The sequence below is a fragment of the Dermochelys coriacea genome, chromosome 6 (genome assembly GCF_009764565.3).
Source record: "Dermochelys coriacea isolate rDerCor1 chromosome 6, rDerCor1.pri.v4, whole genome shotgun sequence".
NCBI lineage: Eukaryota > Metazoa > Chordata > Testudines > Dermochelyidae > Dermochelys > Dermochelys coriacea.
Window position 1 is genome coordinate 97,977,308 of NC_050073.1, and position 14,665 is coordinate 97,991,972.

At 43.4% G+C, this 14,665-nt stretch overlaps 1 protein-coding gene across 5 annotated transcripts in view; it reads left to right on the forward strand.

The window, feature by feature from the left end:
- Positions 1–14,665, forward strand: part of DGLUCY (D-glutamate cyclase) — a 96,944-nt gene that overhangs the window by 44,503 nt on the left and 37,776 nt on the right. For all 5 annotated transcript variants that reach the window (XR_006282434.1, XM_038406774.2, XM_043517831.1 and 2 more), the window contains 4 exons: positions 636–833; positions 9,488–9,748; positions 10,331–10,430; positions 12,427–12,575. Coding sequence is in view for 4 of the 5 variants with exons in the window: in XM_038406774.2 (XP_038262702.1) it covers positions 636–833; positions 9,488–9,748; positions 10,331–10,430; positions 12,427–12,575 (708 nt within the window). In the remaining variant the exon portion in view is untranslated. The remainder of the gene's footprint in view (positions 1–635; positions 834–9,487; positions 9,749–10,330; positions 10,431–12,426; positions 12,576–14,665) is intronic.

Sequence of the window (14,665 nt, forward strand, 5' to 3'; positions counted from 1 at the left end):
TATACTAAAGAAAGACAATGTTGTTTAGTGTTTATTCTACAGAACTGCGTGACTGATTATATTTTTAATCCCAGTTGTACCACTGACTCATTGTATGACTGTAGACAAGTCATTTGTACCTAAATTGTCAAAACTATCATGATTTAGGGTGCCCCACTTGAGATATCTAAGACCTGATTTTCAGATTAACTCCATTGGGAGCTGCAAGTGCTCAGTGCCTCCAAAATCAGGTTCTAGATCACTCAAGTCGGGTAACAAAAGTGGTGACACTTCTGAAAATATAAGCCTGATCATCTAAATGCATTTTCATATAGTCTTTTTCTTAAGTGAAAATGCATTCAGCTGATCCATAAGCCTACCTTTCTTTCCTCCAGATGTGTGTGTGTGTGTGTGTGTGTGTGTATGTATATACATGTAATATATATATATACACGTACAATGTAACATGTATATATTTGATTAGCCCCCTTCACATGTCACTTGTCATTGTAGATTGTAAGCTCTTTGGGTTAGGGACCATGTATATGTTTTAGTCTGCAACTTTTCTATTATTCTTATCATTCTGGTGCTTTATCAATAATATTTATTTGTTATTAGTATAGCATATTGAGTTGAAGTTTTTCCATCTATTGTAGAGTCTCCACTGGCTTTTACACATTCTCCTGGCTGCATGTTTGTTACTGACCTGAAGAATGAAGATGCTGCAGTTCATAACTCTAAAGAAATCCCAAAGGTCCACTGCATTTCTCAAAATCCTTTGCATTATAGCATTGCATCAGAAACAGCTGTACAAAAGATAAGAGAGCTAGAAAGCCTAATTGGAGTAGATCCAGGTAAAAAAAAAACCTATTTTTTTTCTTGAGTTATTGAAGAATTAATAATTCTGGAAACATAAGATTTGTCATACTAAATTAGTATGATCCATTCCATTCATTTAGATATTGCACAGCTGACGTTAAATAGTAAACATTTAAAGGTAATTCCAAATATTACAAAGAATTCCAATGTTAGATTATTTTGATTGAACATTGTTAATTCTTCCCTTCCACCTTTCCAAATTGACTACTTTGGGCCAGCCTAAGGTACTGGTCTGCACCGGATAAAGGGAGGCATCAATTCAATTCCCATTTCTGGTCTCATTTTCAGACTCTGAGTTCTAGACAGTCAGGCCTGGTGGTTAAAGCAGTGTCCGAGAATAGATATCAAGGGTTAAAGCTGGAGGTAGAGTTGGGACAAGGCTGAACTGAAACGGTTCCAGGAACAAACCATGAGTAAGAACTGGGGTCAGAGTCCATAGATCTGTCAACTCAGGATCGTAGTCAGAATTTGGAAGCAGAATGAAGTCAAAGCTGGGCTGGAGCCAGTCCAAGGGCCTGGGAGTCAGGAGCTGGGTGCAGGGCTGGAGTAGGTCAGGACCGGGACTGGAGCAGGCTAGAACAAGGCTGGGGCAGGAACAGGGATAGTATCAAGGGAAGGCTGGAAGCATAGGGAATTTGTAACACCATGAAGCAGCAGGAAGATTCCTAGCCAAATGATGCTGTTGCACAGCCCAAGTTGTGGCTCTGGTGGGGACTGTGAAATACCTGTGCCTGGGGGTCATCTGCCCCTGCCCTGGATAGGTTTCAGAGTAGCAGCCGTGTTAGTCTGTATTCGCAAAAAGAAAAGGAGTACTTGTGGCACCTTAGAGACTAACAAATTTATTAGAGCATAAGCTTTCGTGAGCTACAGCTCACTTCATCGGATGCATTTGGTGGAAAAAACAGAGGAGAGATTTATATACACACACACAGAGAACATGAAACAATGGGTTTATCATACACACTGTAAGGAGAGTGATCACTTAAGATAAGCCATCACCCACAGCAGGGGGGGGGAAAGGAGGAAAACCTTCCATGGTGACAAGCAGGTAGGCTAATTCCAGCAGTTAACAAGAATATCAGAGGAACAGTGGGGGGTGGGGTGGGGGGGAGAAATACCATGGGGAAATAGTTTTACTTTGTGTAATGACTCATCCATTCCCAGTCTCTATTCAAGCCTAAGTTAATTGTATCCAGTTTGCAAATTAATTCCAATTCAGCAGTCTCTCGTTGGAGTCTGTTTTTGAAGCTTTTTTGTTGAAGTATAGCCACTCTTAGGTCTGTGATCGAGTGACCAGAGAGATTGAAGTGTTCTCCAACTGGTTTTTGAATGTTATAATTCTTGAGGTCTGATTTGTGTCCATTCATTCTTTTACGTAGAGACTGTCCAGTTTGGCCAATGTACATGGCAGAGGGGCATTGCTGGCACATGATGGCATATATCACATTGGTAGATGCGCAGGTGAACGAGCCTCTGATAGTGTGGCTGATGTGATTAGGCCCTATGATGGTATCCCCTGAATAGATATGTGGACAGAGTTGGCAACGGGCTTTGTTGCAAGGATAGGTTCCTGGGTTAGTGGTTCTGTTGTGTGGTGTGTGGTTGCTGGTGAGTATTTGCTTCAGATTGGGGGGCTGTCTGTAAGCAAGGACTGGTCTATCTCCCAAGATCTGAGAGAGCGATGGCTCGTCCTTCAGGATAGGTTGACTGTTGCAGCATGCCTGAGAGATGAGTCACTGCAGACTCTGCTGGAGGGGTGAGTCATAGATGAGTGAGCAGCCCTGGTCCAGCTGAGGGGTTGCCTTACACTCATTTTCATGCTATCTTGTACTGCTGACCATCACTGAAAACCCTAGGCAGATTGCACCTGACTGCTGCAAGGCGATATGAGAACTAGACTGTGGCTCTCCACAGGAAGAAATCTAGTTACTGTAATAAATAGGGCCCTACCAGTGCTTAATTTGTAATAAAAGAGGAGCGGGGGCTCAAGCAATTATTTACTTTCATAACGGACCTGGCAAGGTTTACCGGGCTCAGTTCTGGCAAGCCCTGGCACAAATTTAGCACTGGGCCATACCAAATTCATAGTTCCTTTTGGTAAATTTCATGGTCATAGGATTTATTGAAATGTCATGGTTTCAAATATTTAAATCTGAAATTTCATGGTGTTGTAAACATGAGAGTCCCAATCCAAAAGGGGATTGTGTGTGGGTGCGGGGTGGCAAGTTTTTGAAGGGTGGTCACGGTATTGGCACCCTTACTTCTGCGCTGCTGCTGACAGCAATGCTGCCTTCACAGCTGGGTGCCCAGCCAGCAGCTGCCACTCTCCAGCATCCAGCTCTGAAGGCAGCAGCACAGAAGTAAGAGTGGCAATACTATATCATGCCACCCTTGCTTTTTGTGCTGCAGCTGGCAGTAGTGCTGCTTTCAGAGTTGGGCTCCCAGCCAAAAGCCGCTGCTCTTCAGCTGCCAAGTTCTGAAGGCAGCGCCGCTGTCAGCAGTAGTGCAGAAGTAAGGATGACAGTACTGCAACCCCCCCTACAGTGGCCAGATTTCATGGTCCATGATGCATTTTTCATGGCTGTGAATTTGGTAGGGCCCTATATATAAATGAATACTAGTAGGAATTGCTAGTACATGAACTGCAGAGCTGCTAAACATACTGGCATCAGCCCTGGAATAATTCCCTATGTGAGATGACAGTAACGAGGGCTACTGCATCCTTTAACAGCTTTTCAGTACCATTTCACTCCTTCATATATAAAGCATGCTGGGGATTTTATTTGTCTACGTACTTTTAAACACTGACTTCTTCTGAATTGAATAATATCTTGCTTTGCTTAAATGTGCATATACAACAAGTTTGGGGAAGACAACATACTAAGATCAGGTATTGTATATCTTTCCTGTTCAGTACTTCAGCTTACCTTTCTGCTGTAGTACAGACCAGAGTTTAGTTTTTTCAGGGCTTATACAGAATTTAATTTCTGATAGAAGGAGAATGACACAATCTCTAAAGGAAAATTTATGAATTAAATATCTATCTATGAATGCATAACAGTTTACCTATAGCCCCTGAAGTAACTGTGAACAATGTCAACAACTCTTTTAAGGGTTTTTCCCCAAGTTTTAGTACTGATTACTTTTGCAAGTCTCAGTGCAAGATATAATTATGTGCACATACATACATACTGTGATGGGGCAAGGCCAGATGGCTATGGAAGAGTAGTGGGAGATAGATAGATTAGCTCCAGGCTAAGCAAATCCCTGGTACCAGGATAAGTGAAATGGCAGCTGCTCCAGGTCAATTAAGACACCTGCAGCCAATTAAGAACTTTCCAGAAGGCAGGGAGAAGGCTAGGTTGATTGGGACATCTGAAGCCAATCAGGGGCTGGCTGAAACTAGTTAAAAGCCTCCCAGTCAGTCAAGGGGGAGTGCATGTCAGGAGCTGTGGGAAGAAGTTGCGCGGTTGGAGAGGCTGAGTAGTACACACCATATCAGGCACAAGGAAGGAGGCCCTGAGGTAAGGGTGAAGTGGAACTTGAGGAAGTGAGGGCTGCTGTGGGGAAAGTAGCCCAGGGAATTGTACATGTCATGTTTCTAAAAGGTCAGCTACCATAGCTGATACTATTAGGGTCCCTGGGCTGGAGCCCGTAGTAGAGGGTGGGCCCAGGCTCTTCTCCCCTCCCCCCACCTTTGCCCCCTGATTAATCACTGAGACTGGGAGACAACAGAGACTGTGCAAGGAAGGATAACTTCTCCTCACCTCCCTCGCTGGCTTATGATGAAAATGGCTCAGTAGACTGTGACCCTTGTCTCTAGAGAAAGAAGGGTTACATGGAGGGTCACAGTGAGCCTCTGAGGCTAGCGAAATCCGCCAGGAAACGTGGGACCCACGGAGGCAAGGACAGAGCATTGTCACAATACATACACTCTTCTAGGGTTCTTTTCTGGGAGATTTTACCCCTGTAAGTCTCTGTAGAATGGTGTCCAAACCCTCTGTAGAGCATGCAAGCAAGCTCCTTAAAGTCTGGGAAACAAGTGATAGTCCCATAGTCTCCTTAAAACTTCCTTTGAGTCTCCGAAACAACAGTCTGCAATTTGCACAGCCTGCAACAATTTTAGTTGCCGCCTTCTTCTCCAAATCTGGCAATCAGTTTGACCCTGAGCATGTGGAATACAGATAGGAACCACACATCTTGAATAACTTCCAATAACAGCAAGTAACCTCCATTTCCTCCTGATAGCCTAGAAGGGAGGGAATATGGCAAGTACAAGGGGTGAGTTTGTGTTCTTTCCCTAGCATGGAAGCCAAGAATGCAGCTCCAGGGTGTGGTTAGTGTAAATCATGGGGATAGTGCCCCAAATGTGCTCTGTACTGGCTCAACAACACATATCAGATACATCCCTGCCCCAGAGAGTATACAGATTAAATAATTAAGATATACAAACAGGAAAATTCCATCTGATTTTCTCTCTCTTGTGTGAGAACAAAACACACTCATTGCATTGTCTCTGTGTGGTATGTTGGGCTTAGTTGATGGGCTCCAGTTGGTCCCTCGCTGCATGTATGGACTGAGGATGCTTGTGCACTGTTAGCATTCTTGTTATAATCATGTAATTTGTTTCTACAGGTCTAACATCCCTCAGGTACTGACTGTGCTCCCCCTTTATCAGTGTGCCTCCCAGTGACAGCGACAGGAGAGACATCAATGGAAATGTGGTGCCATCCCCCTCGTGACACCCTCTTAAAATTGCTCCTGTTTACAGACATTGCTGCATTTGAGCTGATTTCTCTCCTCAAGCCAATAGTGTGATTTTTATCAGGCCAGCAACTCTCATCAGAACAAAGTCCTTACCATTCTATTTACACTCAGTGTGTCTGCTTTCTGGTAGGCCAAGTTTGATGAAGTAACAGGCCATGGCATCAGAAACACCCACCTACCCAGGATTATATTCTTTGCAGAGCTATTGTGGGCCAATATGAGTTATTGAAAAAGGAAAAATGGTTCCCAAGAACTGGGAGGGTCAGTGGAACGTTGTCACCTCCACATCTGGGTCTTTGCTTTGTCTCATTTTCTAGGTTTATCTTCCTCAGTCCCTGCCCACATCTTTCATTTTCTTCCCAGCTTCTTTGCCTTTACTTATCATAGACCCGTCTCTCATCAAAACTCCTAGCCTACAACACTACTGAGTTGAGCAGAGATTTTGAATCCAAACCAGGATCTGTTTCCAAATTTCCCCAACAGCTCCCTCTTTATAAAGAGCTGAAGAAAACTATAGTAACTCCTTGCTTAACATTGTAATTATGTTCCTGAAAAATGTGACTTTAAGTGAAACAATGTTAAGTGAATCCAATTTCCCCATAAGAATTAATGTAAATAGGGGGGGTTAAGTTCCAGGGAAATGTTTGAAGTGGTGAAGTCAGAGGATGGAAGAAAGTGGGATATTTCCCAGGGGATGCCTTACTGCTAAATGATGAACTAGCAATTGGCTGAGCCCTCAAGGGTTAACTCGTTGTCACTGTAGCTTCACACTCTACAAGGCAGCATGAATGGAGGGAGGGGAGACAACATGGCAGACAGAGACACACACCCTGTATGTGAGCGAGAGATGCGCATTGCTCCTTTAAGTACCTGACCCCAGTCTTAAGTACACTACCTTTTTAAATTAAGCAGCAAGCTGAGATGGCAGCTGCTGCCAGGAAGCTCCCTCTGCCCTGAGGCTTGTTGTGTGTGTCCCTCCTGCTCTATGGAAGATGGGGTAAGCGGGGTGCAGGAGCAGGGTGACACCCTGACATGAGCCTTCCTCTTCTCTCCCTTCCCCCCTCCTGCACAGCAAGCAGAAGGCTCTGGAGAGCAGCTCCAAGGCAGAGGGCAGGAGCAGCACATGGCAGTGTGTGAAGGGTCAGCTGAACTGCCAGCAATTGATAGCCTGCTGGGTGACTGCCTGACAGGAAACTTAGGGGAACAGGGAGCTGATAAGGGGTCGACCCTGTTTCCAAGCCCCAACCAGCTAGCTGCAACGGGCTGCTCTTCCTGCAAGCAGGGGACACAGCAGACAGCTGCCAAACGACGTTATAAGGGAGCATTGCGCAACTTTAAACTAGCATGTTCCCTAATTGATCAGCAACATAACAACATTAACCGGGACGACTTTAAGTGAGGACTTACTGTACCTGAGTCAGCCCTTCTATCCTTTGGGGTGAAAGAAATCTGAATCCACATCTGAATATTGCACCTTGGCCCCATCACCAAAAATGACTCACCCCTTATAGTGGATCAGGGACTCCTTCCAACCTCTCCTCCTCCCCCTTTTTTTTCTTCTCCCTCCCCTTCCCCCGCCCCTCAGAGTTGCAGATTGGACAATTGTCTTCATAAACCCCCCAGTCCATTCAAGATCATGTCACTGCACTTACCTAATGGGAGGTGATGTGCTTTTCTGACCATCTGCATTCCTCTTCTCTTTCACTATCTCTGTATCAGTAGTGCTAGGGCTGCGGAAAAAGTTATTGGCTGCTCCTCTCCTTCAGACAGTGAAGAACAGGGATTGGTCCTGACACAACCTACTGGATAGATGAGGTCATCAGCATTGTGACATCCAGTCAGAGGCAGATTAAGCTTTTGTGGGGCCCTGGGCCAGAACAAGTTGGGGCCCCTCCCCAGTCCTTCTGCCTACGGTCCTCCCCCCACACTCCTGGCAGGGAAATGGGGTTGGGGCATGGGGGCTTGTCCCACCTCGCTCCCCCACCCCGGCATTCCTGCCGGGGAGCTGGGTTGGAGTGCGGGGGCTTGTCCCACTCCACCTACTCGGCACTCCTACAGGGCAGTGGGGTTGGGGTACAGGGGCTTCCCTTGCCTGCCCCGTGTTACTGCCAGGGAGCAGGGTCGGGGCATGGGGGCTTGCCCCACTCCCCGGCAGGAGCACCAGGCAGAGCAGGGCAAGCCTCTGTGCCCCAACCCCACTCCCAGACAGGAGCGCCAGCTGGGTGAAATGGGTTGGGATGTGGGGACACACATTTTTCCAGGGCGCTGGCCCCGTTTGGCCCAGTGGCAAATCTGACCAAAGAAATCACTGCATTTTCACTGACCACACACTTGTAGTCCCAGTCCCACTCCCTCCTCCCAGATAGCTCCAAGCAACATGGGGCTCAATCTGACAGTTGTTATTATTTAACAGTCATTGTGCAATATGGCCTAAAGGCCATAGTCAGTTTGGTCCCTGTTGTGCTAGGCCCAGTATTCCAGTTTCTTCCAGGGAATTGAGTTTCTTACACTGGAATCACAGTCTGTTAATTGCACATTCTCCCTCAAGCCCCATCCCTCAATACCTCCTCAGTTCAGAAAGAATTACTGGTTTGGCCATTATTCAATAAATCTATGATGAAGAAACAGGCTAGAGCTAACAGGTTTGGACAAGTTCAAATGACATTGTTCCTTTCCCATTTAGAAGACAGCCCCTAGCCACAGTGTGAAATGCCCACTTACATATCGGTTGCCCTGCCTTGTCCTGCTGCAGTTTTCCTGTGTGTACTTGTGAGCGTGTGCATGAGCCTGAGTTTAAATGTATATCTGAGCATTTGGACATGGAATGTGCTTGAGCTTGTTTGTGTAAAATAACTGGGGTCTGGATCTACTCAACCTGATTTTGTTCTTTACAGAACAATTTTGGGCCAAGACACTTGAATTATTTAAAAGGGGAAAGTGGCTCCTGAATGGGAGGATCAGTGAACAAAATCCCCACTGCCCCAGATTCTCTTTTGTCATATTTTCTAGGTTTATCTTCTGCATTCCCTTCCCACATCTCTTATTTTCTTCTCATTTCACATCATTTACCAAAACTCCTGCCCCTAACACTTTTGAATTTAGCAGTGATTTTGAATATGAGTGTGGATCTGCTTCTGAATTTATCCACTCACTCAGTATTTATAATGAGTTGGACCAATAACCATTGGCTTTTTCTCTATAAAAAATTCAAATGAAGCCCTCATCCATTTGGGGTTTCAGAAATCTGAATCCAAATCTGCACTTCAGCTTAGTCCAGGCTGAGGGAGGCTTCCCAACCTCTCCTTATTTGTAAAGGGACCACCGGGTACAACAAAAATAACACTCTACTCCCAGGATTACAGGCTCGAAACCTGCTGCTTTATTCAAATGCATCTCAAACAAATTTAGTTTGTGGGGGTATGGAACTCCCAGTGACAAACATGATGTGACAAACAGAGGTAGAGCATGGCTCCATCCCCTAATATTTTGGGTAACTCATTTACCCTACAATGACCACTTTATGACATCCTTCACAAGCACACACATCAGTAGTGATCCCAGTAGAGCTGCAGAATGGACAATAGTCTTCACAACCTTCTATAAATTCATTCAGGAGACTCACTGCACTTACCTAGTGGGAGATGATGTGCTTTGCTGATGGTCTCCATTCCCCTGGTCTGTCACTGTCTCTGGATCAATAGGGATAGAGCCTGGCAAAGAGTTGTTGGCTGCTCTTCTCGTTGGCCCTGCCAGGCACTTTGACAGTGATGGACAGGGATTCGTCCTGACAGAACCTCTTGGAGGTATTAATATGCTAAAAATCTAGCACCGTCTTTAAAAAAAAATTGGTTTTGATTTTTAGGAGACCGGGGAGTGAAACATTTGTGCTGCCAGGATGAGCTGCTAAAGACTTGCCTCTCCCTTTCACATGCCCGATCAGTGCTGATAACCACTGGATTTCCTACTCACTTCAACTATGAGCCACCTGAAGAGAATGATGGACCTCCAGGAGCCATTGCTATGGCAGCCATGTTGCAGAGCTTGGAGAAAAATGTTTTTATAGTAACAGACCAGAGAGCCATGAGCTTGAATAAAAAGATTATTGAAGATGCTGTTCAGCAAGGTAAAACATGCAGTTAGGCAACAAAGACAGTTAGCTTTTCAGTTTTAATTTGTTAATCTGGTTCAAGATCTATTTCAGTGCAATCTCTAAATTAGATCAGGCCTTCAAGAAGTGCTCTAACATATAGACAAAAAGGGCCAGATCCTCACCAGGCTAACTGAGCATAGCTCCATTGACTTCACGGAACTAAACTGATTGATACCAAATTGAGCATCTAGTTCCTAATCTTTTGAAATCCATCTAGAATCTTTCTTCCTTTTACCACTGCATTTTGAAATTTAGTGTATCATCAAAAAGAAGGAGGTGAGGAGAGCTTATTTTTCAAGTGTCTTCATCCCTGCACATCACCTCAGTTTTGTCAGTCCAAATAACGTCTCTGGACTCTGGCTTGTAGCTCTGATTGTGCAAAAGCTAAGGATGGGCAACTAGTGCAGTATTTCCAGCTAGGAAATATTGTCTTATACAATCATATGTTTGCTAGAATCACCTTACAGTTCTAACTGTTCTGTTCTTTTAAAATCCAAGCTAAGCACACAAAAAAAATGACCTATGGAATCCATTTTGTATTTTTGTTTGCTCTAGGGGTACTGAAGACACCAGTGCCTCTATTGAGTTATCAGGGAAATGCTGCAGAGTCAGCTTTGATGTTTTTGTGTGAGAATGGGAATCTTGAAAGACCCAGGTATGTGTACTAAGTTTCTGAAAATGAGTAGCAAGGAGGCTATGCAAAGTCATAGAGAAAGGAACGGCTCTGTTCACAGAAAATATAATGATTGCAAACAAAGCTTTGAAGTATGAAGTATCTGCCAATCAAATTGTTTTGTTCCTTTTTTTAAATGACTGTGTTTTTATAAAATATATACTAAATAAATATGACAATAGCAGTTGAAGGTCTGAAATTAAAGGAAGAAAATTCTGAGTCAAGCACTCCACTCTGCTGTAGTATTGCAGTTCATGTGAAGTACAGGATCCCGCATTATTCTGAGACCTCTGCAATCCCAATGCACAACAGGAAATGGGGAAGGAAGTACATTACTTTGCACTTATATGGCACCTTTCAGATGAAAATCTTAAGGAGCTCCACAAACATTCATTAACTTACACTACACCTGTGAAATACTGTACATAATTATACCCATCTTATCAATGGGAAAAGTAGGCCACAGAGAGATTAAAGATCTTTCCAAAGACTACACAAAGTCCAGTGGCAGAGTCCAGGACTGTAGTCCGCTTTCATCCATGTTCAAATCTTTGATGATCCATTTTATTCCAGGTTGGAAGAGCCTCCTATCTGTTTTTAATAGTCTGAAAAAGATCCTCATTGTCTTTAGATACCCCAGCCAAAATTTTTGAAGAGTGCATGTAGTTCTGAAAACTCATTCAAACTGTGTAAGTGCAAACTCTGATGTGCACAAAAACCATGATTTGAACATGCATTGGAGTTTGCACTAAAATGTCCATACATGGAATATGTGGCCAGCAACTTACCCTTCCTTTTAATGGACTTACTGGGCAGTTTTTTCTTGAAGTTTCTCGGTGTAGAGGTGTGTAATAAAGTTAGCAGCCAATTCTCTTTAATAACAGCTTATCATCTAAATATATGCATCTTCAGTTCATTCAATTTCCATTTCTTTCTATGGGTTAATAAAAACTGTAATTTCAATAACACCCTGTTTTCATTTCCCCTACACTAGGCTCAAGAGGATGCTTTTATAATTGAACATAAATCACCTACAGCTGATTTGTACCTCAATAGATCCCATAATCCTAGGAGGCTAAACTGAATATTTTTTCATGTTGGAAACTCAATTGCACAAGGACAAATATGATCATAGTGTGTATTAGTCCACATCATAAAACCACTTAGTAACTTGGCACAATTGGTAGCCTCTATTCAGTAGAACTGGAGTAGCAGGGTGTTGCACATTAGGCTTGAGGTATATTGGCAGAGCTGTCGGGGGGGAAATCCTAAACAGGGATGTCTAAAACAGAGCCTACCTGCATGCTTCCCTCCACATTTACAAGCACCAAATTTGTCAAAAATGTTAAAAGAAACCAAATAAATGGGTAACTTACAAGCAATATAGTACTTTAAATAGGAAATTATGAATAATAAACTGCACTTTGAGGATCCCTCTGAGGATCTTAAATTGCATTGCAGACTCTAATGATTTAAACCAATATCCCTATGTGAGGTACTACCTACTTTTTAACTGAGGCACATAGAGGCTAAAGCCCAGATCCATAAAGGTATTTAGGTCCTAACTCCCGTTGATATAAATAGGAGTTAGGTACCTAAATATCTCTGAGGATCTGGGCTCTAAAGTGATTCACCTAGTGCTCCACTGGGTGGAGAAGGATTTCAACTCTCCCTCCATTCATTGCTGGCAGTTTGAAGGGGCTGCATTAAAGCTACCAAGAAAACAAAATGTATAGGCCCAAATTCAAGAGTGAGATAAACTGTGCTGTAAATTACATGTTGGGTATAAGTTGGTAGGAAAATAAATGTACAGCAAGTGGTCCAATTTGGCATTCAGAGGCTTTGCAAAATGAGTGTAACTTGCACCTAAGGAGACAGAAGTGAAGCATGTGGCAGGAAAAGCAACTGACAGAAAAACCTAAGATCTAAGTTTCGCAATTCCCTCCATTAACTAATTTATCACCTTGTCTCTGACTAGATTTGATCATCTGATAGCAATAGAACGTGCAGGGATGGCTGCTGATGGCAATTATTACAATGCAAGGAAAGTCAATATTAAGCATCTAGTGGATCCCATAGATGAACTGTTTCTAGCTGCACATACCATCCCTGGAGTCTCAACAACAGGTAAGTGTGAGACTGTGGCATCTCCTCAATGATGAGAGAAAGGCAAAACATAGAAAAGAAAGGGAGGATAAAGTAGCAGCCAGCTTCCAAGAGACTACTTCAGGACCAGGTAGCCAAAGGCGGCACGCGAGCTGATTTTCAGTGGCACTCACACTGCCTGGGTCCTGGCCACCAGTCTGGGGGGCTCTGCATTTTAATTAATTTTAAATGAAGCTTCTTAAATATTTTAAAAACCTTTAATATATAACTAAACTATTGTTGTATGTAAAGTAAATAAAGACTCATAGAAAGCGACCTTCTAAAAATGTTAAAATGTATTACTGGCACGCAAAACCTTAAATGAGAGAATAAATGAAGACTTGGCACACCACTTCTGAAAGGTTGCCGACCCCTGGCATACTCTCTACTCAAGTATCTGAGCCACTAACGAAAATAGGATTGATGCCTGTGGGACCACCCTAGATATGACCTCCCATTTTGACAGCGAACCATTGGTAACTACTCGTTGAGTATGGTCTTTCAACCAGTTTTGCACCCACTTTATAGTAATTTCATCTAGGGACCACATTTCCCTAGTTTGCTTATGAGAATGTAGGACTGTCTAAAGGCTTACTAAAAATCAAGATGTATCAAGTCTTTAGTCTCCTTCCTATCCACTAAGCTAGTAATCCTGTCAGAGAAGGAAATGACCTGGCATGATTTCTTCTTGACAAATCCTTGTTGCCTATTCCTTGAAATCTTCTTGTCCTCTAAATGGTCACAAATTGATGTTTAAATTTGTTCCAATATCTCTCCAGATATCTTAGTTAGGCTGACTGGTCGATAAACCACCCCGGTCCTCTTTGTTTCCATTTTTGAAGATAGGTACTGTTGTATTAATTTTGATGGAATATATGGACCCAAAGACTCAAAGGTATTAACATGATTGACAAAGCCCTAGCTGGGATGATTTAACTGGGACTTGGTCCTGCTTTGAGCAGGGGGTTGGACTAGATGACCTTCTGGGGTCCCTTCCAACCCTGATATTCTATGATTCTATGATTCTATGATCCTGAAGCTGTCTAACATTAAACAGTTTTAAACAAGATTCAGGGTTGGATATACAGAGACACAGCCTACTTAGTACCATGGCAAATACACCATTAAAAATCCTTTTTATCTTTTATTAAAGATACAGAAAGAAGGAAAAACAGTTAAAGCATTTGAAATGTAAAATATTAAGTATGGCTTTCATTTAACCACAACCCTTGTTCCCTTTCTCTTAGCTGAAGAAAGTTTTTAGAAAAAACTCCATTATTTGACAGTCTCTTAGATGGTATTAAAGATGGTAACTACTGTCCATTTGGGGAAAAGAGAAGAAGTTAGTTGAGAAGGTCTGGAGCTCCGTTGTCAGTGTTGTTTCTGAAGTCCAGTCCAGTTCGTCTTCGAGGAGTGTCCTTGTGGGTGCTCCACCTTAGGTGTTTTGATGCCCCTGCGCAGGTAATTGGAGATTTGTAGTAGCCATGCTCGGTTGGGACGCACATGCATCATCCTGTCTCGTGTTGCCTGAGGTGGTTACATGGTGAGGCCAACCCCCCACTCAGTTCCTTCTCTACCACCTTTGGCTTCAGTCAGAGCACTCAGCAGCACCTCTTTATTGAACTTAGTTCACAGTGTTTATTTAGCTATAGCCTTCCGTCCTCTGTTTTATTATTTTGTAATTGTTTAAAAAAAAATCTCTCAGGATAAGTTTCAATTGTTAGTGACCCCTTAGATTAGAGCTGTTCTTCCCTGAGGGAGAAAGCCTCTCTCAGAGGGGCATGTCCAGATCCCTGGGTTTCCAACATTTCCTGACGTGCAGACTTTTGATTCCTATCTCGGATGGGCATTTGCAGTGTGTTCACTGCCTGGGCGAAGCACGTATAACACAGAAGTGTGCACACTGTGATAAACTGAGAGCCTACACCAGGAAAGCCAGAGAATTACAACTAAAACTCCTTATGATGGAGAAATCCCTGCACACGGAGTTTAAACCTGAAGCACAGACTCCCCCCTGGACAACTGACTCCCACAATAGCCTCTGATAGAGGCTCTCTCATGGTATCTCAGGC